Below are 27,554 nucleotides of genomic sequence, written 5' to 3' on the forward strand. Positions count from 1 at the left end.
TTCAAGGCAGAAGCTTTCTGCTGATACACCTACTACCTCTAGGAAGAAAGAGGACCCTTTTACACAGGCTTTTTTTGTCTGCTTAGTTTGCTGGCATAATCCCTAAATTCCAACTGATTCCCAACAACTCTAGGAAAAACAGACCAGGGAAAATCACATCTATTTCTTTCAATTCCAATTCTTTTTCCCTGTCAATCCCATTGATGTCTTCACAGAAAATGTAGCACTCGAGATGCCCTATAATATACAAGTTCTATACAATGCCCTTTAATCTGGCTTCAATCTACAAACTACTGTGAGGAGAGAAAAAAGATTTTCCACACACAAACAATTTTCACACATTTAATGTAATGGCACCCTAATCATATTTACAGTACTTTCATCTCCATTAGATACTGTGTTTCGAAAGCATAATGGGAAAAAACAAATGTGAGTAGAACACTAGTCTTTTATAAAGTGTTAGAAACTCAACCATGTGGAGTTACATATGCATAAATGCCTTCTTAAAAACTAATAGTTGTATTTTTCACCCTTACATAACAAAAAAATAACCTTCGCTGGGTCTTTTCACGAGATATGGAAATCAAAGATGACAAGACTCAAGCACTTGAGAAACTCCTGAAGTCAGGGGTGTCATAAGGTTATATCAGGACTTCCGTTAGTGAGCCTGCCGTGAAGCAGACCCTATAAATAGGAAAAGAATGTGCAAGGGCTCCGAATAAGTGAGAGGCACTGCATGTTTTGCAAGCTTGTGCTCTGACAGCCGTGAACTGCAGACTGCTGACTGAGGAAAGCCTGTCTGAATTTCTTCAGCTGAGTCCTCTTAAAATACACCCATCACAGAAAGCCATAGGGCTAGCAATACACTACTCTTCTATCCTGACAAGCTCTCCTTTGGATTTTACCTTTGATCAACAACCAAAGCAAGCAAAAAGGTCACTCTGAGAAGCCACAGGAATTATGGGATGTATTTGTTGGCTTTCCTATGACATGTAATTTAAGAGAACTAATATGGAAGCAGATAAAAATAGACTAGGCAAAAGTCTTTTTAAGGTATTATTAGCAAGAAAACTAGTGATCCAATCATTTTATTACCAGCTCGATACTTTGGCTTTCAAGAGACAAGGAAAATGGGTACACTTTTTATTAATAAAGCTTGGAGCATCCTTGAAGAGGGGGAGCTAACACAGAAGCAACCAAGGACTCATTAATTTTCACTTAAAAAAAAAAACCACCTTTGCCTGAAAGAGGAACTCATGTAGCCACTTAAGATATTTACATTTTGGCAGTAGCTGTGCTTCCTACAATTTAAAGAGTTCATTTTAGGGAACAGACCCAAGTTCATAACCAGAAAAAACTACCTTTGGAGAAGTCAGTAGTTTGCTTCTAGTAGGAACTTTAAGTATTCCTTCTTCAACACTTAAAAACTGCTCATTCTGCTGTTCCCAAATTATTTTTAAGCAATTAAGAAACTGTTCACTAGGCTAAGAAATACATTAATATTTTACCTTTACAGCCTGCTTCTAGAGTTGTTTCCCACCTGCAAATTCCAGCAAATTCTCATCCCTAGAGAACATTACTTAATATTTAAATACAACAGCATTACTGAAAGGATGTAGCTTTTATCAGTGTGAACAATTCCCCCCAAATGCATACAGAAAAGTTCTCTCAAAAAAAAATAAACTGATATTTGTGAGAAAATAATTCATAACTGTAAGTTAGTAATTTGTTCACTTGGATGCCCACATGGTACGAATCAGACAATTTGATTCATGCTTAGGACTGATGGAGTCTGTTAAAACAGCTGCAGAAATCTACATGAATTACAACTTTCAGTTCAGTCATATTACTTATACAGAAGAAACTAATATCTACTTACACAGAAAGAGGGTGGAAGTAACAGACATACACGCTCACCCCAGCACTTTTCCTACTACAAGAATATTGCACATTCCGATAATGTTGCACAAATTACTGGCTTTTTATAAAGACCATATATGAGGTATTAGTCCATTAATAAATAAAGAAAAAATGGAAATGGAAAAGCACTTAATACAATGCAATAATCCAAGTAATTAGTGAATGAGAACTGAATAAGCAATAACACGCACCCTTACGGGAAAGGTTAAAGTTACTTAGTAAACAGTCAGCTTTCAGTATCAGTTCAAGAAACATATGGTTAGATCTCTTTAAAGATTTTAAGAATTCAAAACCTATTTGCAATATTGCTGTTCAAAATGCTCATTTTGCTCATGCAATCAATTTGAAAGGTAAATTCTTCACTCACACGTTTAAAAAGATAGCAATGTGTGTATGATAGCAATCTTACTAAGGGGAATCAATTTAATATACTGGACTTATACTACCAGTTAAGAAATAAAACAGAACTTTTGGGTTGGCATCAGTTATATTACGAGGTTTGTTATGTTTTGAATAGTTTACACTGGTTATGGATTTCCACGGCACTGAAACTGTTACCCATTAGTACTGCTTTTATTATCAGATTCCAGCACCACAAGGCATTAGGTGAAAACGTGGATTATAATTTTCAGTTTTACTCTTTCTTTATGCCAAGAGTTTACCTTTCAAATCACAAAGCCAAAAGCTCCCTGCTGACAAGTAGTAAATTTAAACAATCTACCTTTTTTATTATTATTATTTAGGCCCTTCCAGAAACACTAGGAATCTGTAGGTAAGCTTATCTTTTTTAAGTTTGCCAAAGCACAGAGGAGTATTAAAGTTCAAAAAACTGAGATATGGAAACTACATTGCACACATGACAATATAATCAGCATAAAGCAAGCGTGTACTCAATATGTTCTTCCAAAACTTTTTAAGGGATATTTTTGTTTTGGAGGGGAGAGGGGAGAGACACACTAACCTCGTGCAGACAGAACTGTATACATGAACAGCCCTTAAGAAAGTCAAGGGTTATTCACATCCTAAAAATACTTTCAGGCCAATGAAAAGTTACTTGGAAATAGAAGTCATTCCTGCATCACTCTTCTAGGTGAAACACATTTTTAAGTTGGAAAATAACAAGTGTTTTATTTTTAATAGATTTGCAGTGCTGGACAGTAACAAATAAAGACCCAGGTAAGTTATACTTCTGCTGCTATTTTGTGCAAGTTGTCTAATTTGTGCAGTAAGTCCACATCAAGTAAAAACTGCTAGTGAAAACTCAAAGTCATGATAAAAAAAGCAGCACTTCAGAATAAAGTATCTCCTCTGCTGAAATCCATGCACCAGTAACTCAAACATTCTTAAATTGGCATAGGAGAATTATATTACATATCTAAAATTAAAAAGTTAAAGTTCAAATTTACGGAAAGTGTTTACTAAACTGAAATACACAAGTTCTTTTGTCACATGGGATTATTTCTCTCCCATTTTAAGTAGTTACTGAGGCATTTAGCTCCCAATTGCATGTTATTTCTATTCTGAGGATTAGTTTCATCTATAATTTCTTTATAGCAGTTGTGTTAAGTGTTGTTTAGAACACAAAGATTTTTTTTCCATATTAGCACAAAACCAAGGAAAATTATGAAGATGTTGAAAGAAGAGGAACGGAAACATTATTGTCCAGAACAGTCCGTGTATGTAGTGACCATGTTTCCTCGTCTCTGAGTGACAGTCCTACAGTGCTTGCTGGATCCATGAAACCTGCTATCAGTTCGCACTGCATGTCGGTGTGCGTTTTCAAAGTCACTAAAAGAAAACATTTTTTCCATATTTTCAAACACATCATCAAACAGTCCACCTCCAAAGGAGAACTCTTGGAAAGAACGTCTTTGCCGATTGTGAGCTTCCCGATGACTTCGGAAGTGATTTTCAAAGTGCTTTTTTGACCGTGAGTTTTGACTGAAGAGGTCAAAGTCTTTGAACAGATCATCAAAGTTGAAGTTAAATGACTGATGGAATGGGCTTCCATTATTTCCTTGTCCTCCATGACGGCCAAATTGATCGTATTCTCTTCGTTTATTCTCATCTGATAATGTTTCATATGCTATTTCAGTTTAAAAAGAAAAAAGCAGAAAAACTTCAGTTGCATGCCCATTATAAAAAGACAAACACATACACAGAACAACAGCACAGTAAGCTCTAGCCACGCTGCAGTTACAGCTAAGTGGCAAGCTAAACAGCATGGAGATAAAATAAAGGAAATTAATTACCATATATATTACCATAATTACCATATAATACCACATACCAAATTTTCAACTCTGCAGAAGTTTAACAATAAACCTAGATTTTGTGATTGGGGAAAACTGAAGTGGAATTAGGTTTCCATCTGATCTTGGTCCAAAACTACATCTACTGGTGCTCCAAGGCAGCAGTTGACAGATAACATACATACTGTTACTAGAATGGGTATTTTAAACTCCTCCATTTTCTTACCTGGCATTGGCTTCCCAACTGTTCTAAATAACTCAACATTTCTTTAGAACTCCCCGCTTCCTCCTTTAGTAGGTGCTAACAGCTGCAGTATCTAAAGAGATACACTACATTAATCACTACCTTTCTTTCAAAAGAACAGTTCTGTAGACATGAAGATAAAACCCAGAAGTCTTGTTAGCTTTGTCAGACAAAATGGACACCTATGTTATAATAGTCTATGGGAAGCAGAAATGGAAACACTTTATTCTTCAGCAAGCCTTTTCATGTTCTTGATCATTCATTTCTGTTAATATATTTTAATCCCAATACACTTATGAATGGTGTATTCCTAGGATCACAGGATAGTTTGGGCTGAAAGTGCCCTCAGGTTTCTAGTCTAATGTTTTGCTCAAAGCAAGGTCAGCTATGAGATCAGACTAGTTACTCAGGGCTTTATCCTCTCATTCCTGAAAACTCCCCAAGGATGGAACGTGCCCAGCCTCTCCAGTCAACCCGTTCAAACGCTTGCCTGTCCTCACGGTGAAGAAAGTTTCAAAGTTTTTCTTTACAGCCACATTGCATCTCTTGTAACTGCTGTCTCTCGTATTCCTACCAAGAACCACTGAAGAGCCCTGCTGCAGGTTGTTTTTAATAAAAACACACAAAAACTCCCCCTAAGTACTGTAAGGTTTCCATTAGGTCCCCCGAAGCCCTAGTAACCCTGAGCTGGATCTTACTAGACAGACCAGAATACAAGAACAGTATTTAAAATACTCTTCTAGTGCCAAAGTTGTCCTCCTGCCAAGAATTTTTTGTGAGAAGAGGCACGAGCCTAAAGTCTAATAGGCAGGAATGCATAAACTGTGCAAAAGGCCTGCCTATGCGCAAGAAAATGGAAACCAGTCAGAAATTGATACAGGGCATTTGCCACCACAGAAGTAGAACAAAAAAAAAATCATCTCTTATTCAGTAAAAACAGTACGCTTAAGTAACTGCATTTGTTCACAGATATAAGCCACGTATCCAGTTATTAAGACTGAGGTTAGCGTATATTACCTTCAGCAATTTCTCTAAATTTTGCTTCGGCACCAGGACTCTTATTTTTGTCTGGGTGGTATTTCATAGCCAGTTTGTGAAACGCCTTCTTGATTTGGCGGTCAGATGCATTTTTTGGAACTCCTAAGATATCGTAATAGCTCTCCGTAGCCAGTATTAACTCAGTTATCATTAAAATGCAGAGGGCAAACGTGAAGACAGATTGTGTAGTTGCCATTTCTCTGGTTCCTAGAAAGAAAGAGAAATATACTTGAACAGGTTATTTCAGGTTCCACAGCAGCTTAAAAAGGCACAACCATAAACTGAAAGAGGAAGACGTGTATTTTTTAGGAGTCACTCTGTGACTGACACATCAGCAGGTTCTTTCACCTGTGTTGTTAGTTAACAAACCCCACCTCCCTAGGTTCATAATCACAGAAAACGTGAATGGAAATGCTGCAAATTCACATTTCACATCCATCTCAAGTGCTCTTTGGTGTTCACCTTTGGTCTACAGCTATCCTTACCCACACATTTCCCCCCAGTCCTGTTTCCAGCTGTTGAATTAAACATACAGTACCTTTCACTGCACCAAACAGTTCATGCTGGCATACCTAGACTAGCTTTTAACTAAGCCCTAAGTTCTAGGATCATAAACACAGCAGCTCTAAATTAGAGCACAGGTTTCAAAACCTACTGAATATGCTGGTAGAGTAACTCATTGATTAGCTTGTGCAATAATAAGAACCTGAAAACACAACAGGCCTGAAAATCAACTTTGGGCTGTTAGATGCTCACAGTCGGCTTCAGAAGGTCATCTAACTGACCTAAGGTGAGCATGATACAAGGAAACACTCATCTAGAGTACAGAGGTCAGTCAAGTAGAACACTATTTTATAACAGGCTGGGCTTAATTTACTTTCATTTTAGACTGTATTCTAAATATAAACACCTACCATACCTCTGATATCAGAGAATTTATCTAATAAATGCCACTGCATATAAAGATTTACACATGCGATTCTCAATGTCTGAATGGGGCTCGAAAAAAACCTTCTATACAAACAGCTTCAACTATAACTAAAAGTTTAACCATTTTTTAACAAATTTATTTGTCAAAAACTTATATTTAAAAACAAATTGAAACTAAAACTCAGGGAAAAAGCAGTGGCATAGATAAGAAACAGAAAAAATCAGCTCCATGTAGCCATATCATCTTACATGATTTTTTATAAATGACAAGAGTGGGCTCTTCCTACCAGAAGACAAGCTTAAATGATATTTGGAGGACTTATGTATATAAAGAGGTACATAAAACATACAGTACAGAACCGTGAACATTCAAAGACAGAGTGCTGGTTGTCCCCTAACCAGTATGATGTATGGCAATGCCTTGAACATGCCAGAAATAGCATGCTCCCTGCCCCCCCCAGCCCCCATCATATTGCACTGATATGACAGCATCACAATCACAACTCAAGGAGAAGAATTCTATAGCTAAGAGTAACATCATTTTCCTGAAAGCTGAATAAGCTAACATTATTCTAGCTTTAATGGTACTCTGACTATACGTTTAGACTGTACGTGGCCTAAACATTTGTCATTCAAAGGTTTTGAACTCTGTGTATCAGGCACATGAGACAACTCAGCCTTTAATAGGAAGTCCACACCCTCTAAAGAAAATTAACACCTAAGCATCAAAACTGGCAAAAACACCATTTCCAATAGGTAAGGCAGGGGGCTAAAACGAATGTTGTGAGGTCAGAGCAAAAAGCTCATGTACGATTAACATTCCCATGCCCTCTAAAGCATTTATTTGGCAAGCAGCCCGCATGATATCAAGTGGTAAGGAGTAGCAGTTAAAACAAACTGTATTTTGAGCACTGTATCTGGATACCAAATGGACGGTTCTTTTCCATATTCCCCTTGCATGACTCCGAACATATTTTTAGTACAAGAAGCTTTCCAAGCCTTTTCCACATATTTTCTCCCACCAGTTCACTAACCTGAAACTTTGCCACCTGGATGCCAAGACACACGTATATCCCTCCACACTTTATGCACCTTCTTTCTGTTTCTGCTTTGCAGATACAGACTCATGCCTTCCTGTCATGCCAAATATTACATAAGCATGATGTAGGTGTGAGGAAATGAAATAAAAACCAATCTGTTCCACTTTCCGAAGGCTCAACTCCATGCTTCTACAAGTAAACACCAAAAGATGCTAAAAAGAGTTGTTTAACTCCTTCATTAAGGGCCAAACCCTCTATATAACTTCCACATTTATCAGAGCCTGAGAACATCAAGTCACTCAAGTTTTCTGCTCTGCTTACACCCCTCAACTTCTATGACTTTTGATAATGAATTATACCTAGGTTTCCCTTTCCCTATAGTTTTACACTGAGATTTCGGTAATGCAGTTCCATGCTCTACTGCCCCTAGTTTTACTTGGATTTCTAGTCTTTTTAAATTTGTACTGAAAATTAACTGAATTTTAAATTAAATAATAATAATAATAATAAAAGGACGCATTTCTTTGCATTTAAAAAATTCCCCAAAACCTCTATCAAACCTGTTAAGTTTTACAGAAAAAAGACCTCAGGACACTGGCAGACTTAACTCTGTCCTTGAAGAACTCTGTGAAACTTGAACGTAATAATAAAACTCAAATGAAAAGCAAATATAAAGGAAACCCAAAGCTAAGCAGCATTTTAACCTGATAACAGGTCTTAAGTTTACACGATGTATTTTGAATTATTGATTTTTTTCGCCAGAAGACGTGTTTGATATGGTGTCAGCATCTTACTACTGGCATCTTAGTTAACAATAAAGGCCAGGCCTGACCTCCTCCCCCTCCCCAAGTATCTTTGCTATCGCTTTCGCTACAAAACCTCTCTTACATGCTTACTCTTCGTATGCCTCCCCTCCCTCACCTCCCCATTAAGTAAGTTTCACTTCGCAGGCTCTGCAGTGTAATTACCTAGAATTTAGACTTGTTTGGGGATTGGTAAGCTCTGTATGCTTCCTGATATCAGGCTTCAGCAACAGAACAGCCCCTATAACTCTTACGAAGAGCACTGAAGAACCCCGTTTTAGCTGGGCACATCCAGCATCGGTCAGAGATTTATATCAAGAAGTAATTACCCCCAGGCTGCCGGCCGAGCAGCCCCCACCCCAACCACCACCCAGCCGGGCACCACCACCGACGCTGCCACCGGCAGGTGCCCGACCCTCGCCCCTTCACGCCGCGGGCCTCCCTCCTGCTCATGCCCCGGCCGCTGCTGCTGCGGGCCTGGCGGCGGGCGAGTGCCCGGGACAGGACCGAGCGGCCCCGCCATGCTCCCCACTCCCCCTCAGGGGGTCCCGCTCCCCTCTGCCCCCACCTCACCTCAGCGCCGCCGTCCCCGCGCGCCGCTCCCGCCCAACGGCCGCCAGCGCGCGCGCAGCCCCTTCCCTTCCCCTCCCCTCCGCACCCCGCCCTCCCGCCGCTGCTACACGAAGCGCTGGGCCATTGGCCCCTCCGCCCCCACGTGACGCCGCGGCGGCGCTCCCCCTCCCTTCCCCTCCCCTCCCCTCCCCGTTGTCCCCGTGACTGCCGCCCCCCCCCCCCCCCCCCAGCCCCCGCTGCCCATGGTTCCGGCGGCGGTCCGGGCCGCGCCGCCATGCCGCGGTACTGCGCCGCCGCCTGCTGCAAGAACCGCGGCGGGCAGAGCGCCAGGGACCGCCGCAAGCTCAGCTTCTACCCGTGAGTGGGCGGCCTGGGGGGCCTGGGGGGACGGGGCTGGGGCTGGAAGGGTGTGGGGAGAGGGAAGGGGAGGGGGAAGGGAAGGGAAGGGAAGGGAAGGGAAGGGAAGGGAAGGGAAGGGAAGGGAAGGGAAGGGAAGGGAAGGGAAGGGAAGGGCAGCGCTGCTGTGGGGGCTCAGAGCCGAGCCGCTCGGCCCTGTGAGGAGCGCGGCGCCGATATCGGCGGGTTGCTGTCGAGTTAAGGCGCAGCAAGTGCGGGTGCGTGGAGACAGTCGTCTAACGTTGAGGAGAAAATCGAGGGGTCGGCTCCGCAGGCAGCCCGAGACTTCGTTTTGGTGAGACCTGAGCTGAGCCGTGAGTTTGTTTCACTGCGCGGTCAGTGTTGTTCGACAGTCGTTGTTGTTCCAACATCCGGAAAGCTCACAGGAAGACACCTTCAAAAGGGCTTTAGTTTAGATCAAATTAAACTACTTCACCTACAACATATGCCATGCATGATTCAGCCGAAATATGTTATCATCACAAAACAATCATGAAAACGAGTGGAAATACATTTTCTAGAGTGATATGGATAATCTGTGTGCCACACGGATGATTAAAGCAAGTTGGAGTGCTGGTACATATTCATATTCAAGTGTACGGCATCAATGTAAATATGACACGGTGCTTAGGGACATGGTTTAGTGGGTGACATTGGTAGTAGGGCGATGGTTGGACCAGATGATCTTGGAGGTCTTTTCCAACCCTTATGATTCTATGATTTCAAAATCCCTGCCATTTTATCTAGCCATTGAACTGTTTTGTGTTAAAACTATCACAGTCTGGCAGAAGAGGTGCTGAGACTTGTTTATACCAGAGAACAGATGCTGAATATGATTTAGGGGGTATTTGAGAGCAGGAGCAGGTTATTCTGTAGCCCAAATAATACATTTCGCAACCAGACTTTGTCTCTCACTGCAGATTTTTTTTTGCTTCCCAGTCCGAAGCTGGCTGGTGGTGGGGAAGGCAGTGAGTGCTGTCTTGCAAGGGTAATGACAGTGGAAGCAAACGCTCTCAAGGTCTTCTTGGAGAGGGTGTGTTTGGTGGTGTGATCTCCTACTGAAAGAACCTTGTCCTCTTGCTGAGAACCTTGTCCTCTTACTGAGAACCTTCTTTGGACCTAGGTAGTAACATCCCAGGCTGAGCTCTGTAACATGCTGTATAACATGTGTAATGCTGCTATTGGGTGTACACAGTCTAAGCAGGCAGCAATTGAAAAGGCTGAACCCCTGACCTGTCCTTGAGAGGTTATCTTCCTTTTACTAGCATTATTCTTTGCATTCCTGCAAAGAGCTAGGTGGATCAACAGTTTGCACCGTTTCCTTGGTAACTTGAAAACTTAAATGGCAGCAAATTCAAAAGGTGGGATAAAGGTTGAAAAAGTGCAGCTACTTGCAGTTTTAGGACACTGTGGGCCTGCAGAGGAGAGTCATTGCCACGTGTGGCAGCTGAGAAGAAACCTGTAGTTTCAGGGGTGGGATCTAGGGTTTGCCAAGAAGTAACCAGCCTTTCATAGAATTTGGGTGACACACAGCCCCTCGGCACACCAGGCTGTCTCCACAGCTTCTGTTTTGTGGGAATACCTCACTGCTGAGCCATTTTTTTTGTGCATTGAAATTCAGTTAATGTTATTCTGGTCTATTAACGTACAGTAATAAACATCATAGAAAGAACTGGTTGTTAATTAAAAGGAAAAATTCAGCTATTTAGGGAGAGAGACAAAACTGGTTTGTAGCAAGGCTATAGGCACTTGTCACATCTGGATGGTTGTTGTCCCTCTTACTGCCAACATCTAATAAATACTCTTTACGTCCTATGCTTATGATCAGCTCAGGTTTGATGACCAAATGAATCTGTCTCTTACTCAAAAATGTAGGGTTTTTTTAAAGTTATTGTTGTTCATGATTCTAAGGAATATTAGAGTATTGCTTTCTTAACAGGAGTCATTTCTGAGTGTTCAGAAATCAAGTTACATTCTATGTATCATATGTGGTTATAGGCTAGAGTAAAAAGAAACTTAGCACTCCCAGAGAAATCTATAAGCTCATTTCAAGTACTTTGATGTCCGTCTAGTAAGAGCTGAGAGTTCAGGGTGGTCTCCATGTTTGTGTTGCCATTACCTTAACTGCATGACTGGACATGCATCATAACAAGCCTTTAATTTCCCTTTAATTTTTGTGTATCGTGATTCATTGGGTAGATTACATGCGTTTGCTCACTTTCTTTTAACTTAGCTCACTTTCCCATGTAATATGACTGTTTGTATATACTTTCAAAATCAATTTCATGTATTTTGCAAGTAGGTTAGAGGGTTGAAAAGTTAGTTCTGGGTTACGTGACATCGTTGGGATACTCAACGCTGTAAGACAGCTTAATTTCTGAAACAAAAAGTAAATGCACACCAACACAAAACATTTTTACTTTTTGAACAAAATTTAGATCCTGCACTGGAAATACTATTCACATTTATAAGTTATCAGACAATCCTGAATATGGTGTATGCTAAGCGACACTTAGTCAAAGAAAAATAATAACAAAAGGGTTGGATACTAATTTTGTCTAGTAAGGCAACAAAAAAAATACTATTTCTAAAACGAGGGTCAGATCTAACATTTTTTTAATTAAGTATTTCCTCTGACTTCAGGAGAATTACTTTTTGAGCAAGTATTGCAGAATCAAGATTTTTTAAATGCCTTGGCCTAGGGTTTTGAAGTCCTTCACCAGCAGAAATCAATAGAAATTCTGCTGCTGAACTCTGGAGCAAATATCCAAATAGGAACCATTTCGATGATTGTTAGATTAACATGTAATTGACATCCTGATTAGCTTTTCATATTTAGGGAAAAAAAAAAAAAAAAGAAAGAAATTAAAATCATTACTTTCTTTTTATTCCTTTCAAGAGAATCAAGGAAGGACAGCCTGGTAAGGAACAACAGAAAGTTCTTTGTTTAAAAAGAAAACAGAAAGAAAGAAAAAAATAACAATTCTTTGCTTTTCTGTTTCTTTTTATTTTTTTTCCCAACTGTTTTAAAAAAGATTTCCACTCCATGATAAAGAGAGACTTGAGAAATGGTTGCGGAATATGAAGCGAGATGCATGGACTCCAAGTAAACACCAGCTTCTATGCAGTGATCATTTTACCCCCGATTCCCTTGATGTGCGATGGGGTATTCGATACTTGAAACATACAGCTGTACCAACAATTTTCTCTTCCCCAGATGATGAGGTAATGTGTTCCTATCTTTTTATTATAATAGAAAACTAACCAACTATTTATGTAATAAAGATGTGCTAACTGTCTATAATATAGCTTATTTTAAAAATACCCATCCATCAAAATGTTTTGCCAACAGAACTGACATAAAACTAGTATGTGATTCCGTAGTGTAAAGGAAAAACAACTACCCATACTTTGAGTGGAGGTTCAGTATTATTTTTTAATTGGAAGTTCCAAAAGCATGTTCTTTAGAAAATTCCCCATAGAAAAATTCTTTTACTGTGTGATTACTATTATTAGTCTGTTTTTTTTTGTTGTCGTTGTTGTGTTTTTTTTTTTTAAGGTCTTCTCTTAACTAACTGTACATAAATACTGACTTCAAAATGTTTTTGTTTCAAACTCAGCATTTCTCTTTCCTGGCCCTAGCCTCAAACACCTAAGAGCTCAGGAGTGTAGGCTGTTAAAGTTTTGCCACAAAGGCTATTCCGTCTTGTCTTTCACAGAGTTATGGAATTGGTGTATTGGGTTTACGTGGAAGGGCTTGGTAGCAGGGTGGTGCTGCAGGGGTGGCCTCTGTGAGCACAGCCCAGCAGCTGCCCCATGTCAGATCAGAGCCAGCTCCAGATGGCTCCAAAAAGGACCCGCCACTGGCCGGAGCTGAGCCAGTGAGCAACACTAGTTGGGCCTCTGGGAGAGCAGATTTAAGAAAGGGGGAAAAAATAAATTAAAAATAAAATGCTGTGCAACAGCATCTGGGAGAGAAGAGTGAGAACATGTAAGAGAAGCAGCCCTGCAGCCCCCAAGGTCAGTGCAGAAGGAGGGCAGGAGGTGCTCCAGGCACACAGCAGCAGTTCCCCCGCGGCCTGTGGAGAGGCCCCTGGTGGAGCAGGCTGTCCCCCTGCAGCCCATGGGTCCCACATGGAGCAGATCTCCACGCTGCAGCCCGTGGAGGAGCCCCCGGTGGAGCAGGTGGATGTGGCCTGGAGGAGGCTGCGGCCCATGGAGAGCCCCCGCAGGAGCAGGCCCCGGGCCGGAGCTGCAGCCCGTGGAGAGGAGCCCACGCAGGAGCAGGGGGTCTGGGGGGAGCTGCCGCCCGTGGGGGACCCGTGCTGGAGCAGTTTGCCCCTGGGGGATGGACCCCGTGGTACGGAGCCATGTGGGAGCAGTTCTTGAAGAGCTACTGCCCGTGGGAATCTCAGGTTGCTGAAATTAATTCAGAAGTGAATTGATTCATTCTTTCAAAATCCCTAGGATTGCTGGGATGTTAAGTATCACATTTGAAATGATAGAATTCATTTGGTTTTCTTTAATTTTATCTTTGCATACATTTTTCAGTCACTTAAGACTGAAGTTTGGTGGGTTTTTCTGTTTGTTTTTGTTGTCCAGGAAAAAGACTCTTCTCAGAACAGCCCACAAGAGATAAAGAGAGCAGACCTGGAAGAAACAACTAAAAATGTAGAGTCCGAGAAAGTACCTGTATCACTTGAACTTTGTAGACCAAAGAAAAGTCCTGCAAAGGCAGAAAATCTAGATGAAAAAGCAGAAGTAGTTTGCTCATCTGCATTGAGTAAACCTTTACAAAAGCAAAACCTACAACTTCAAAACAGAGAAAACTTTCAGGCAGACAGTGTTATTCTCGATAATTCATCTCAGCAGCATATACATCAACCTGAGCCTGTTTTATTGGCAACAGCAGTCCAGAACATGGAAACTGCCAATGTTCATACTTCTGTAGAGGATTCAGTAAGTTGCACAGCTACAGTCTTGCAGTTTTCAGACCCTGATTACTTGAATTCGTCTCTGAAATTGAACAGCGCTTTAGGTTCAATAACTGACTATGCACTTGAAAACCCAAACTCTCATGTTTTAGGCTGTTCTGTTGAAGTACAGCCTACAAGTGAAAACACAGTTTTAGTCAGTACAGTCACACAAACTATTGAACAATTCAGTGGAGGTGAAGAATCTGTCATTGCCATCATCCTACCAGCTGAGAGTCCAAAAGAGTCTGAAATAATAGATAGTTCTTTCCTACCTATTAAGCAAGAATTTCTCGACACGGAAGAAGCAGAAACAGATAAATCTGTGTATATGAATGCATATAGTGGAAGTGAAGTGTTACAAACTGAGCATTCATACTGCAAACAAGACATAGACAGAGAGCACCTCTGGCAAAAAATTTCAAAGCTTCACTCTAAGATAACTCTACTTGAAATGCAGGAGATAAAGACTTTGGGGAGACTCAGGTCCTTGGAAGCTCTTATTGGACAATTGAAGCAAGAAAACCTTCTTTCTGAGGAAAAGCTCAAGATGGTAGAAAACTGCTTCACAACACTGGAAGTGACTATGATACAGTAAAGGCTTTCAGTTATTGTTCTACAGTATCTTTACAGCTTCTTGACTGTCCTTTTGAACAAAATAAGTTTTGATTCAATCATGGTATTTTAGATATCTAATGCAAATTGTGTGAATAGCAAATACCCTAAATGTTACATCAACTCCTATCAATGCTAGACGGTAGACCATTGCCCATAAAATATGACTTGCAAGTGAGCTTTAAAAGAAAAGCTAAACCTGTTAGTCTTGTTAAAGTATGTAAAGCGAATCAATAAAAGTAAGTGTAACTCTTCCAGGTGCAGGTTTCCCTGAAACATGCAAATCTTGCATTTGGGGCAGCAGTAGAATGGACAGTGTAACTGGGTAGAATGGAAAATTATAAAACAGCTGTCTAAAAGGAAAAAAAGTCTCCTGGTTCTCTTTCAAACCAGTAAGGAGGTATGTAATACACATTGTCCAGTGAGGCCACAATTACTCTTTGGTCTTCTGTTCATCTAGCATTAATTCTGATAGCTTTTTGTACATTTTGACCTTATTAAATTTGACCTTATTAAATTTTTCTGCAATAAAAGGTGTGTCTGTTCATTTAGTTTTCCTGTTTTTTTTTTTCTGAGAATATTGCTGCAATGAACAAGTCCCTCTCCTCTTTTTGTGCTGATGGAATATTCCACTCAAATGAAAAGAGACAAATAGTGATTTTTTGTGGTTAGTAAAAAGGAAAATTGTAAATATTCAGTGAGTGCTATCTGCTCAGCTTTGATCATGATGCAATCTATATCTGCATAAATTCATGTACACTTAATAGTACACTGAAGAAAGTAATGCTTTATGGAGCAAAGCGACAGAATCTGTCACTATTTTTCTATAGCTAATTCTTCAAGAAGTGGGATATAGAGATTAGAAATTTGCTCCCCTGTATTAACTGTTTCTAGTGTGCAGGACATGAGTGCATTGGAAATATAATCCATTTTGAGGGCATGAATTTGCTTAAATACTTTCTGCTTATTCTCTCAGCATGCTACGGATTAGAGCTAGAGTTCAGTGTGTAGTGACTGTAATTCTTGAGGGGCTTCCATGTATTTTCCTATATTTACACATCTTCCCCCACCACCAGTTCAGTATAGGACTGGACCTAATGTGTTTCTTTGCAGTGTATTACCTGTGCTCTCTGTTGGATTCATTCTGAAATTTTTGGGGGAATTTTTTGATTATTAAATTGAGGATCCAAGCAACAGTGATTATAAAGTTGACCTGCAACTAGAGAAGTTATAAACTAGTAAAATTTCAGAAAAATTCCTGATAGTAATACTAAAAATGTTTTTTGTGGCATAGATATCTTTAAACTTGGGAAAAAAAAAAAAAGATCCTTATTTTTTCTTTTTTTTTTTATGGACTATCTTGGGAATATAACAGAAAAAACTCACCTCAGTAAGCATGTCACCAAGTTTATGAATTTCTCTCCTACAGGATGATTTGAGCCAATGAGGCTTGGGTGGGCTTAAATGGTCCTCTGCCTTTCTACGTCACACACAACTTTTTATGCCAGATAGGTCATTGTTAAGGCGTACAATTAGCTCTTCTCAGCTGAGCCTATTACCTTAACTGCTGCCCAAAGTAACCTCTACTCTTATCAAGCAGGATGTTACAGCTTTATTTTTCTATTTTTTTAGTTTTCTTGTGTCTAACAATAGATGTTAAATAACATGCCAGCCTATTAACCTTGAGTGTTCAAGTAGAGCTGTGTAAATTTACCAGTTTTCCTTAATTCTGAATTTTATGTTTGATTGCTCTCTGCTAGATCATAGTCCCTCTCATCCAGATTCATGAATTTTGCAGTAGCAGCCAGCATCACCAACTTAACTGTAAAAAAGGCCAGAGGTGGAAAATGAGATGATTTTGTATGTAGCCTTTCTCAGGGCCAGTCTTGTAGTGATGAAGAGGCTGAACCACCACGGAACAGTCTGCAGTTTGACCAGAATCAGTGCTGTGTTTTGTAAATCGTCGCAAATTGATTCCAATAAATTACTTTGGGCAGAGAAGTTTTGTATTCATTTAAAAACATTTAGAATTATAGCTGACTATGTTTGCTTACAGAAAAATATGACTAAGTTCTTAGCTTCAACCATATGCTGACACTGACTTACTCAAGCTAATCAGTATAAATACAGGAAAAACTGCGCTGGAAATTGCCACACTCCACTGATTAGGTGCTACGTGTGTCTTGTTCTTAGTGTTTCCTGATCATAAAAATGTGTAACCTTTTCCACTAAACGTAAGGACTTTAAGAGATGCTATGTTATTCTTTCAGATCTAATGGAAACTGCTCTTCAGCAGCTGCAGCTCACTATGGTAATAGTACATTAAATCATTAAACATTTTGTAATGTATACAACTTATAGTGATCAAAATTAAATGGTCTTATGTTTCTTTTCAATATTTTTGCATTTGCATCTTTTTTTTTTAACTTTTGACTGCTTTTTTCCAGTGATTCAATTAATTAATTTCAACATTTTACATATATAAGAGGTGTCAGCAGTTTAATACACATATTGAACTGTTAAGCAGTTTATCTTTTCTACTACTACGGAAATATGGCATTTGGCTTTCTTCTAGATCTTCATTTAAATTCTACCAACTTTAATAAAGTTAGGGATGAGCAGTGTCGCTCCACATGGAATGAACTGCTACCCATTTCTCCTAGTTCTCTGCAGTTCCCCTAGTTTTTCATTTTCTTTACAAGGTGGAGTGAGATGTTTTATTTAACACAATCTGGATGCAGTAGAGGATGCAGCAGAGGATGTTTTCTTTCTGTCAGTATCTGGGAGTTCTCTTCTGTACTTTCTTGCATCAGTGCCACCAGTAGTGACATCGTTCCTACATACTTCAAGGGCATTCGTTAGGAGTCTGCCAAGACCTGTCATTAGCTGTCTAAAGTATCTCGTTACTCTCCTTTACCTTAGTGAGGTTGTAGTTATTCTTCCTTTCTACTTAAATCCTGTCCTGCTCTGAAATGTGGGTCTCAGAGTAGGACATTCGAAAACCTGGATACTGTTTCACTAGGTGCTGTCTTGTCATTAAGCTCAGAGCTACATGTTGCATCTTAAAAATTACACTTACCTCCATCTCCGGACTCCTTCGCTAGTAGCCTGATTTCCTCAACACCTAACTGCACGTTGGTGAAAATGCCTTGCATACTACTTGATGCTTCATCTCACTAGATAATGCTGCTTATCTGCAAGCCAGTGTCTCACACACACAATGCATCACTCTGGCACCTCAGCCTGTATCCAGTGCTGGCTTAGTAAAGCACCAGGCACAGCCTGCAGAGCCCTTCTGCGTCACAGCGACGTGGTGTAACACCCATGGACCCCATCACGTAGCTAGGTGAGGGCTTGTGCAGACAGGGGTTGCCTGCATGCCCTGGATTGCTACAGCCCTAATTATTTATTTGTGTCAGTGACGGTGGTGCACTTTGCTTGCCAGGACGCATTATTTCCAGTCTTACTGAGGGGACTGTTGAAATTGCGTCACTCGTACATGTTTAGAAGTTCATCAGTGCAGTAAGTCAATGAAACTGAGATGCTGCATCTGTGAGAAAACATACCGAGACGTAGTGGGAAAGCCCCACGTGGTTTTGGGGCACACCCAGGAGACACTGTGGGCAGCAGCTCAACCATTTTCTATCTTCCCAGGCAGAACTAGAAAAAGTCCACATCCAGCCATGCAAGACACAGGTGATGCTGAGCAACTCTGTTCTCTTCCCTTTTGTAAAATCCTTCAGCAGGAAGCCCTGCACCGTACTGCAAGGCTGGAGGGGAAGTGTGAGACCTTGTGAGAGATGCTCAGCACCATGCATGGGACAGGGAGGAAAGAGCAGGCTTTGGCATTTAGGGTTCCTGCCTGGGGAAAGTTCTGTCTTCAGGATCCCACAGGACGCATGAGCTACCAGCACCAAGGCAAGGCGGGGGGGGGGGGGGGGGGGTAATTACATGCTATTGTGACTTAAAATTGGACTTCAATTTAGATACAGAATATATTTTCTTTTGCTCAATTACCCAAGAATTTTATGACTTACTGACACAAGCTGGAAATTTTAGAATATTATTCACACTAAATTAAATAAAAATATCACCGCTCTATTTTCTCCTTCACTGAAATCAGTGTGATGACTTTCTAATTTACCAGGCCATTTACTCCTGCAGTAAAGACATGAATTTCTCCCAAAATATTTTCTAAATTAAACTTTTTTTTTTTTTTTTCCAGTAAATGTAACTCTGGGCATCGTTAAATGTCATGGGGCATATTGCTAAAAGCCTGTCACTGTTTTAATATCTGCCTTTCCTGCAGAGGACATTTAGAAGACCATTTCTGAAAGCGTAAACACAATTTTGAAGCATGTGCCTCATTCTTTCTAAGACATTAAACTATATAGATTATTGCAGAATACATAATATTATATGCATTTATACGTGTATATATATTGCATATATAAAAAAGCAGCGCTCCATATAAACAGTAGGTGGTGCTACTGGATTGCTCTGTAGAATCAGCCTAAAGCTGATTTTATTTTTATTTTTACTCAGAAACAAGCAAACGAGTTAACTATTCAGGGATTTTTCCTTATGATTTATATGTGTCTTTAATAAAGTAGGGTAGTATCTGAGTAAAACATTATGGCTAATTTTCCTCAATTTTACAGAAGTAAAGCTTCAGAGAAGAAACTCATTTATATTCTGAGCATAAAACATGAAATTTGAGAGCTTTCTGCTCAAGAGAGTAGTAAAAGATGATCTATTCATTGTCCTTTTGTGGAGCATGATTGCATTCATCATATGTTGAAGTGGGTCAGTGATTAAAGTTTGAATCCCATAAAGAGTTTAGCATTGCTCATTTGCATATTAATCAGGGTAATGGTGTGAGTGTTTAATCACAGCCATCATCAAGAATGTCTGTTTTGCTACACAAGCACTGTGGCCATGTTTTTCTAACTGGGAAGATGCATGCACATCAGCTTTATGCATGGCTTAGTCCTCTCTTAAAATATTGTGGAACAGACTTTGTACAGAGAATATACAACTTTGGATGGTACAAACTGCATTGGTACAGGACAACATTGGTCTTGTAGACTCATATGTTTTTTTTCCTGCTTATTCCAGTGTAACTTTCAAAATATAATAGGTAATAAGGTATTACAGAGCAGGTTAGAAGCATCTGTGTGTTGTGGTTCAACCCTGGCAGGCAGCATTAGCTCTATCCCAGCCAAAACAATGGCACTCTGTGAGTTTCTGAATGTATGGAACAGATCTTAAAACAGGAATTGCAAAAATAGACAGTGAAGAAAGCCATGCCTAGGTAAACTCTGGTTTGGAGGCATCCATTTGCCTCAAGGCTGGTTGCATCTTCTCTGGGTGTACAGCCTGCGGTACTCAGCCTGTTGTTCACTGATCAGATCCAGCCACCTAACAGAACCAGGGAGACACAACTCCTCCACAGCCTCCTGAAAGAAGGCATCTCACCTGTCTCCATCATGAGCTGTTCTTCCATTAACCAATATCTAATATCTTCATTAAGAAAAGAAGTGAGAAAATGCCCATTTATCTACTGATTATGGCCAATGGGATGTTGTAGACAAATATGTTAGATTTAGACTTTTTGTTGCTGTTGTTACAAATACCTGGAGTTAGCTAAAATGAATGGGACCTTGTGTTTTGATAGTCACATAGTTTTTAGATGGGCAGGTTAGGAAAACCAAGTCCTAATTTAAAAGCTCCTGGCAAGTAAGTCCTTCCAAATTGTGCTTCAATTTCCTGTACGGCCAGTGACAAGTGGAAGGTCCTTCAAAGCTTCTAGAAGAGATTCTGTTCAGATATATCATTTATGCAGTTGCAGCATTTTTTTCTGAAGATTTTGAAAGAAATTTTTTTCTGTATAGAAAATTTGGACAAGTTGGAAAACTGATTCAACAGGTGCCTAGCTTAGTCAGAGTACCCAAGGCACATTTCTCAGTGCTGCAGAACATCCTCACAAGGTGCACATCAGACCTAAGAGCTCTGCATTGCTTCATGGATAACATAAATTGATAATCATCAGACACCTTATAGCCCCTTGGGATGGAAAACAACCTTGTGCCCACTGTAGGCTCGTGCCAAAGTAGTATAAAACACCATGTTGAGCTCTTTTTCAGCCATGCCTGCTTGGGTAAGGACATTATAGATTGCAAATGTAGATAGTTTGACCTTCACTCTGAGTCAATAGACTATGAGGACAAACAAGAACAGGTCTGGGAGCTCTCAACGACCAGAATAGTTACTCTTTAGAGATGGGGGATAATAAAGATACAAGGCCTGTTGGTTTCACAGCATGCAAAATATATCAAACCTTTTGGATCTCATACTTGCAAGCAGATGTTATTAAATTTACATCAAAGTCCTTTATTGAGTGTTTTACATGATGAGAAATCCTGTACTGTGTAAAGCTGGCTTTGGCTACAGGACATTTACAGAGCACTAAGCCCATACGGCCTCGATGCCTATTGACCAGCCATGGATACTCTCCCAGCACTGCGTTATCTGGCCTTGCAGACTGACCATTAGTTTTCAGGAAATGCCTAATATTCTGCTGTCACTAGATAAGGGTGTACAACAACTCATGCTCTCTCCAGGTCACAGCCCCAGCAGACTCCTGCGGAAAGCCTTTCACACCTCGCTAGCAATGCAGCAGCTCCTCTCCACCTCTTTGTTATCTGTGCAGTCCCTTAAAAAGGGGGAAATTGGCTTTTCTTGTCCCTAGCCCGAAAGTAGATTAAATCAGGCAGTTCCTACTTTGGGTCTGACCTTCAGGAAGTCCAGGGGTGGAATTAGAGCCTTGTCTGGCTGATGTTAGAGAGATTATCTGATGCCTTGTGAAATTACTGGCCCTGAAAGTTTGCTGTGAAGTTTCCTGCACAGGACCACATCAGGGCACTGCACCACAGCCCCAGGTGCCAGGGGCTCACCCCAGCACAGCTCTGCAAGTCCTCTGGTGCAGAAGGACAAAATTTGCCCCAAATATTCAAGGTTTGGCTGGCACAGAGGACGTGGCTTTGAACTGGATCAGGCCTCCAGCAGGGACTCCACAAGGATGCAAAACATGGATGGATGCTGGCTTTTATCCCCCTGTCCCTTTGGTTTGCTTTATGTAGGGACCAATAAGCCAAGCTCCTGGGATTTGCTGGGGTACGAGATGCTGCGCGGAGAATAACAGGCAGAAAATGAGCAGAAAACTATGTTTCATTTATGGAGATTAATTAGAAGCACTAACAAATCCCAATTAGATTTTTAATTAAAATTATATTAGAAACTGACACTTATCGAAGAATTGCTACAGAAATATGCACTCAGCCACAGTTGCACTTGAGTTGACTAATTTCACAACTTTTAAATGTATAATTCACCATAATGATATCACAGCCATAAATCCAAATTAAATTGTATTTTACAGCTTTGTCGTTAAAGCCATCAACTCTTCTCTTTAGGGATCCATTTTACGAGACTTCAGTAAAAGTATTTACACATTTGTGATTTGCAAGGATTCAGTGGTGTGGTTTTTTTTTGTTTGTTTTTTTCTTTCCTGCACTTAGCATCTGAAATGGATTTCTAGCTTTATCCACAGGTTTTGATGTGTAACAGTGTCCTAGCTCCCAACAGTACAAGAAAGCTTCAGGCTCACAAATTAGATGAATTCTTCATTCAGAGAGACTCCGCGCTGGGGGACTGCAGACACTCTTTGCTTACCTTCATTTACAAAGCACAGTCACTGAAAGAAGGCAGAGCCCTGGTTTTCCTGTTTTTTCTGTTCACCTTTTGCACTAATCTCGTTTCAGGACTCCTGGAATATGGCTTCCTATTGCAAAATCCCTAGCCAAGCTTCTGAGTGCCTGCAGCTTTTAACAGGCACTGCTTTCAGCCTGCATCTCTTTGTCTTACTCCAAGCTCACACTAAAATCAGGTTAAGGGCAAGCATATGGCTTATTATGTCGAAATCCTCATCTTCCTTTGACTATGCCTTGGCTGGTAAGGTGAATTATTTTCCACCAGTTAATGTAAATAAGTTCTGTATTGATCTTTCTAATGAATAGTGTATCTTTTAACCCACTTCGTTTAAAAGAAACAACCTATTATGTCTGAATGATTTTGCTGTTAATAAACTCTCAACTGTGGTGTCTGCAGCTCCAGCTCCCTCATTGTTTATACCAGAAAATACATGGGAATGGAAGAATAAAATGCAAAGAAAAAAAAAATTAGGTTTATTTGATCTGATTCTTTGACAAATACAGAGTTCGAAAACTGGTATACTTTCCCCTCTCCATTAACAGCTGTAGAAATAATATAATAGAAATTACTGGTTTACTTCCCATCATAGGAGACATAAAAGCTAGAAAGCTTTTGGAAGCTGCTTTAAGAACTCCTTGTTCTAAAAACATCTGCAGGTTTTTTTTTAATATTCTAGTTACATACTCCAGAAAAAAAAAAAACAAAAGAACAAAACAAAAAAAAAAAACAGTAGACTGATAGTTAAAGAAATGCTTAAGCTTGCCAAATAATAACCCAGTTAGCCATGAAAGTTTTTCTTTGGGTTTTAAATAAACATGTTTAATAACAATTAAAAAATTGAGCACACAGTGTAGGTTTCATTGCATATGAAGTGATGCAATGAGTGTCATGCATTGATATGAACACAATGCAGAACTGGTGTGGAGTGATAGAGTGCCCTGCCTCACTATCTCACATACATGCACATTCACAAAACACTCAGAGTACCACATTTGCAGAAAGAGAGAGAGAAAGAGAGAAAGAGAGAGAGAGAGGGAGAAAGAAGGAAGGAAGGAAGGAAGGAAGGAAGGAAGGAAGGAAGGAAGGAAGGAAGGAAGGAAGGAAGGAAGGAAGGAAGGAAGGAAGGAAGGAAGGAAGGAAGGAAGGAAGGAAGGAAGGAAGGAAGGAAGGAAGGAAAAAAAGAGAGAGAGAGAGAGAGAGAGAGAAAGAAAGAAAGAAAGAAAGAAAGAAAGAAAGAAAGAAAGAAAGAAAGAAAGAAAGAAAGAAAGAGAGAACATTGCCAGAACCAGTCCTAGTTATATCAATACCTTCTCTCTCTAAGCATACAAAAAAAAAAAAAAAAAAAAGTGCTCCTCAGCATCTATGGCAAACACACATTTTATTCTTTCTATGACACTTTCTAGCAAAGGAACATGAAGCAGTAATAAAAAGGCATGTGACAGAACAACATATCCTGCCTTTTCTTGCAGGACTTCTCTAACACTGTGAAATGTTGGAAATCACTGTTTCATGATACCTCAAACCTTGACAGGATCAATAGCTTTCTGGGAAACTCCCTTTACTGCATTCTAATCAGCAAAACTGACGGCTGTTCAAACAGAAACAAGTTATCTTTCAGATTCGTTGTAGCTGTGGATGTCCAATTTGAAATTAATATTGACAGATGCACAACAGTCCAGGTTTCTGCAGCAAGAAGCAGAAGCCGGTAATACTTAAGAACTGCAGGAATATTAACAACACTAAGTGCTTATTCATTTTGCTTTTCTTTCCAGGAGATTTGTGATTTTCAAGGGATCTGAGTGAAGACTGTAAACAGTCATGATTTTTTTGAAGTTTAAACCAACCTTGCTACTCTTTATTTATTACACTAGTAATTTCCTGTTCTCTACAGCAAAAGCACATTTCTGTTATGAAAGAAACTCCATGAGTAACTCTCAGGAAGGCAGCAGTACGTTGGATCCCGCGAGCAGTGGGATGACGCACTGGGGACCTCATTGCCTGTATGAAATTTACTGCTGCTGTTTCTAATGCAAAGTACAGACTGCAAATTTCTGCTGTCCTTTTCCCCAGCCTCCTCACACAGAATAAGATGGAGGTGAAGCTGAATTTTCAACATACAGTTTTTCATACTGTTTCTAGCCCAGGCATGTTCCCCCACACACAACCTGCCCCAAAGGGAGAGCAATAGCTGGTAGGAGCAGGTAGCATACTTTATACAGTCTAGGGGCTGGGAGGACTCTACAGATGCTAAAAGAGAGGGCTGGTACCTTTGTCACCTGACACAATTTAGTATCAAAACACTCCAGCTCTATACTAAGGAAAAGCTTATGCAGATCTGAGATAGCAAGAGAGCAGAAAACTGTTCATATTCAGATAACATTCCCTGTGCTTCTTCTGAAAAATGCTGCCCCCTCTTCTCCCTGCAGATAATGCATCTCCCTGAATCCCCCCTTGAAACACGATCCCCCATGAGGGCACTATGCACCAGCAGCTGCCCCCGAGCCGCCTGCCATCAGTGCTTGCTCCAAAGAGCACTGGAGCAACCCCAGGAAAGGACAAATATTTGCACTCTGCTGAATTCAGTGTCACGTCCTCTCTTGGGAAGAAGTCACTGTGAAGTAGCTCCTAAAGGAAGAAATGCAAACCTTCCCCCCCACAGGGAAGACGTTTTATTAATTTGAAAAGTGAGAACAGTAACTTTTGAAATACTACATGCAAAACACAGCTCTATAAGCCAGTGAAGATAATCTGCCAGTTTCACACAGTTTACAAAATGCATTATTCCTCTACTGCCAACTCCTTGCTTTTAGAGCAGCTCCACAAGAACACATCATGCACATTTCCATTTTACTTTTTTTTTTTTTAACTCCTTTTTTAGGTAATATTTTCTTTAGACATGTAATTGTTAATAAATATTCAGATGATTTAATTTCATGTATAACACAGCTCTGTTCTGAACGTTTGATGCTGAGGGAAACAATACTCTTAAAACTGATAGTAAGCATTGTAACTGAAAACATTTATTTAAAACTTGAGCCAAAACATATATCTAAAATGAAAAACACAAAAGAAGAAAAGGAACTAACTCGTGATCCTGAAGATCCTGAAGAGACTATAAAACATGTTGCAAAAATAGTTTGAAAGTGGTTAAAGAGAGAGTGGGGGCCAAAGTAACATAAAACATTCAACTTTTATCCAAATTCCATCTCCCATGACCCATCACAACCACAGCACAACTGCCCAGGGGGGTTAGCAGTAATTTGCATTACTACTGCAAAAGGAACGTGTCTCAGGGACTATGGGCCCCAAAAACATATCCAGTAATGAATCCAATCAGCTAGCAAGTAACAGAAAGATGTTTTTAGCACCCCTAATTTACAGAGCTGGAGCCATTCAGGGAGATGGAAACTCTTGGAAGAGGTGCAAAAAGACCCCAGAGCTTCCAAATGCCAATCCAGTATCTTAGCCTCAAACCACAAAACCAAAAAATCCCAGAAATGTTCGTTCCACCAGGACTGTGGAGGGCACTTAATGTGATCCTTCTCAAAGCAGCCCTACCGCCCTACAGTTGCATCCCTGATGCAACAGGGCTCTGGGCTGGGCTGCTCCCCACCAACATCAGAGGGAGGAAAGGGCCCTGATGCTGGCACAGCCTGTAGCCCCACACCGAGATGCTCTCTCTTTTATGGGCAAGCACTGCATAAAATAAAAGTAACAAGTTCCTCCCTATCATTTCTGAATATAATATTGGCACAACGATGTGCTCATGTTCGCAAGAGTGTATAGACCAAGCAACCAATATTTTTCGTCTGAAGACTTTTAAATGTCTTTTTATGTCTTTTTTAATTTTTTTTTTTAATATTCTCTGGTTTTACCTTTAGTGAGAACATGTCATCAATGAAAACTAAAATGACATGGAGCAAGAATAGCAATGGCATCCAGTCATTTCCCAGCCCTACTACTTTAAGGCTGAACAAAGTCATTCTGATTTTAGGACGACATGCAGAGCTCCAATTCTGCTGGGTGAGGAGCGCATCATGATGATGCAAAACACACCATAATCCATGGAAAGGCTGCGAAGCACTGTTCTGTACCTGCTCCAGTTAGTAGAAAAGGAAAAAATAAAAAAATTTCCATTATTTGACACAGCTTCTCAGAATTAGTACAAATACTTAAGCACTAGCAGTTTATTTTTGTGGTCATGAATATACTTACTGCTTTATTATTATTTTTTACAATTCTTTTGTAAATATTCCTTTGCCATATTTAGCTAGGGAAAAAAAAAAAAAGAAGAAAAAAAGAATGAAAACTAGGTCAAAGGATGGGGGACAAGGGGGCAGTAGAGCCTCTTGTTTGCCATTTCTTATAATATGCAGGCTTTGGTGGCATTAGAGACATCCCTGTGTGATTAACGGAGAACTAGGAACATCCATTCGAAACAGTGGCAGTGGAACAGCATAATCCTCCCATACTAAATCCTGCTTTGTTTTCAGATTGTGATCATGATGATTCTGAAAGAGAAATATCAATGGGAGAATAAAAAGGGGCCTGAGTATCAGCTGATGTTCTTTGGGGTAAGCAGCACCACTTCTCCTTCTGATAGCATCCCCCAGGGCTGCAAAATGACTCAAAATCCTGCCTTTGTCTGCCAGTTCCCTAATTCAGTCTAAGAAGTCAATCATGAAAATCTCCACAAATGATACTTAAATATATCTGGATATATGTTTATGAACAGGTTGAAGTTGTTTCCTAAAAAGAAAAAATATGAAGAGTTATAAAAAGAAAAAGCCAACTTGCCACTACAACTTTCCAGGTTTTATTGTGTATTTTGACAGACTCCTCTGACTTGAGGCATATTCTGATTAAAAGTGTGAAAACATGTTCTCAGGGGAAGGGAAAAAAAAAGGTCAGATACTTTCCCCAGGGAAACTGAAACCAATTAGCACAGTATTTGGCCAGAAATGGCTGAAACGTACCAGAGAACTTAAATGATGGAA

The 27,554-nt window shown here is 40.2% G+C and overlaps 2 protein-coding genes across 6 annotated transcripts; one reads left to right on the plus strand and one right to left on the minus strand.

The window, feature by feature from the left end:
- Positions 1-328: 328 nt before the first annotated feature.
- On the minus strand, positions 329-8,936 carry DNAJB9 (DnaJ heat shock protein family (Hsp40) member B9). Of its 3 annotated transcripts, none has more exons than XM_066991764.1 (3): positions 8,801-8,936; positions 5,434-5,661; positions 329-4,006 (listed from the first exon to the last, which is right to left on the minus strand). In XM_066991764.1, the coding sequence occupies exons 2-3, from the start codon at positions 5,648-5,650 to the stop codon at positions 3,576-3,578; spliced, it is 648 nt and encodes a 215-aa protein (XP_066847865.1). In that variant the 5' UTR covers positions 5,651-5,661; positions 8,801-8,936; the 3' UTR covers positions 329-3,575. The 3 variants fall into 3 exon arrangements, with proteins under 3 accessions (XP_066847865.1, XP_013055109.3, XP_013055102.3); XM_013199655.3 differs by lacking the exon at positions 8,801-8,936 and adding an exon at positions 8,393-8,554; XM_013199648.3 differs by lacking the exon at positions 8,801-8,936 and adding an exon at positions 7,419-8,295.
- An 88-nt stretch (positions 8,937-9,024) lies between these two features.
- On the plus strand, positions 9,025-15,317 carry THAP5 (THAP domain containing 5). 3 transcript variants are annotated; one of them, XM_066991766.1, is made up of 3 exons: positions 9,025-9,157; positions 12,232-12,421; positions 13,799-15,317. In XM_066991766.1, exons 1-3 carry the CDS (start codon positions 9,075-9,077, stop codon positions 14,765-14,767), a joined length of 1,242 nt encoding a protein of 413 aa, XP_066847867.1. In that variant the 5' UTR covers positions 9,025-9,074; the 3' UTR covers positions 14,768-15,317. The 3 variants fall into 3 exon arrangements, with proteins under 3 accessions (XP_066847867.1, XP_013055086.3, XP_013055094.3); XM_013199632.3 differs by lacking the exon at positions 9,025-9,157 and adding an exon at positions 9,400-9,491; XM_013199640.3 differs by lacking the exon at positions 9,025-9,157 and adding an exon at positions 9,410-9,510.
- The last annotated feature ends 12,237 nt before the right edge of the window (positions 15,318-27,554 follow it).

This window comes from Anser cygnoides, chromosome 1 (genome assembly GCF_040182565.1).
Source record: "Anser cygnoides isolate HZ-2024a breed goose chromosome 1, Taihu_goose_T2T_genome, whole genome shotgun sequence".
Taxonomy (NCBI): domain Eukaryota; kingdom Metazoa; phylum Chordata; class Aves; order Anseriformes; family Anatidae; genus Anser; species Anser cygnoides.

Bases quoted from the DNA above. Each gene is read 5' to 3' on its own strand.
- THAP5 (XM_066991766.1), top strand. From the start codon at position 9,075: ATGCCGCGGTACTGCGCCGCCGCCTGCTGCAAGAACCGCGGCGGGCAG. The intron at 9,158-12,231 runs GTGAGTGGGCGG...GTTTTAAAAAAG, and splicing joins CGCAAGCTCAGCTTCTACCC to ATTTCCACTCCATGATAAAG. The intron at 12,422-13,798 runs GTAATGTGTTCC...TTTGTTGTCCAG, and splicing joins TCTCTTCCCCAGATGATGAG to GAAAAAGACTCTTCTCAGAA.
- DNAJB9 (XM_013199648.3), bottom strand. From the start codon at position 7,512: ATGAGTCTGTATCTGCAAAGCAGAAACAGAAAGAAGGTGCATAAAGTG. The intron at 5,662-7,418 runs GTTAGTGAACTG...CTTTCTTTCTAG, and splicing joins TCCAGGTGGCAAAGTTTCAG to GAACCAGAGAAATGGCAACT. The intron at 4,007-5,433 runs GTAATATACGCT...AAACTGAAATAG, and splicing joins ATTTAGAGAAATTGCTGAAG to CATATGAAACATTATCAGAT.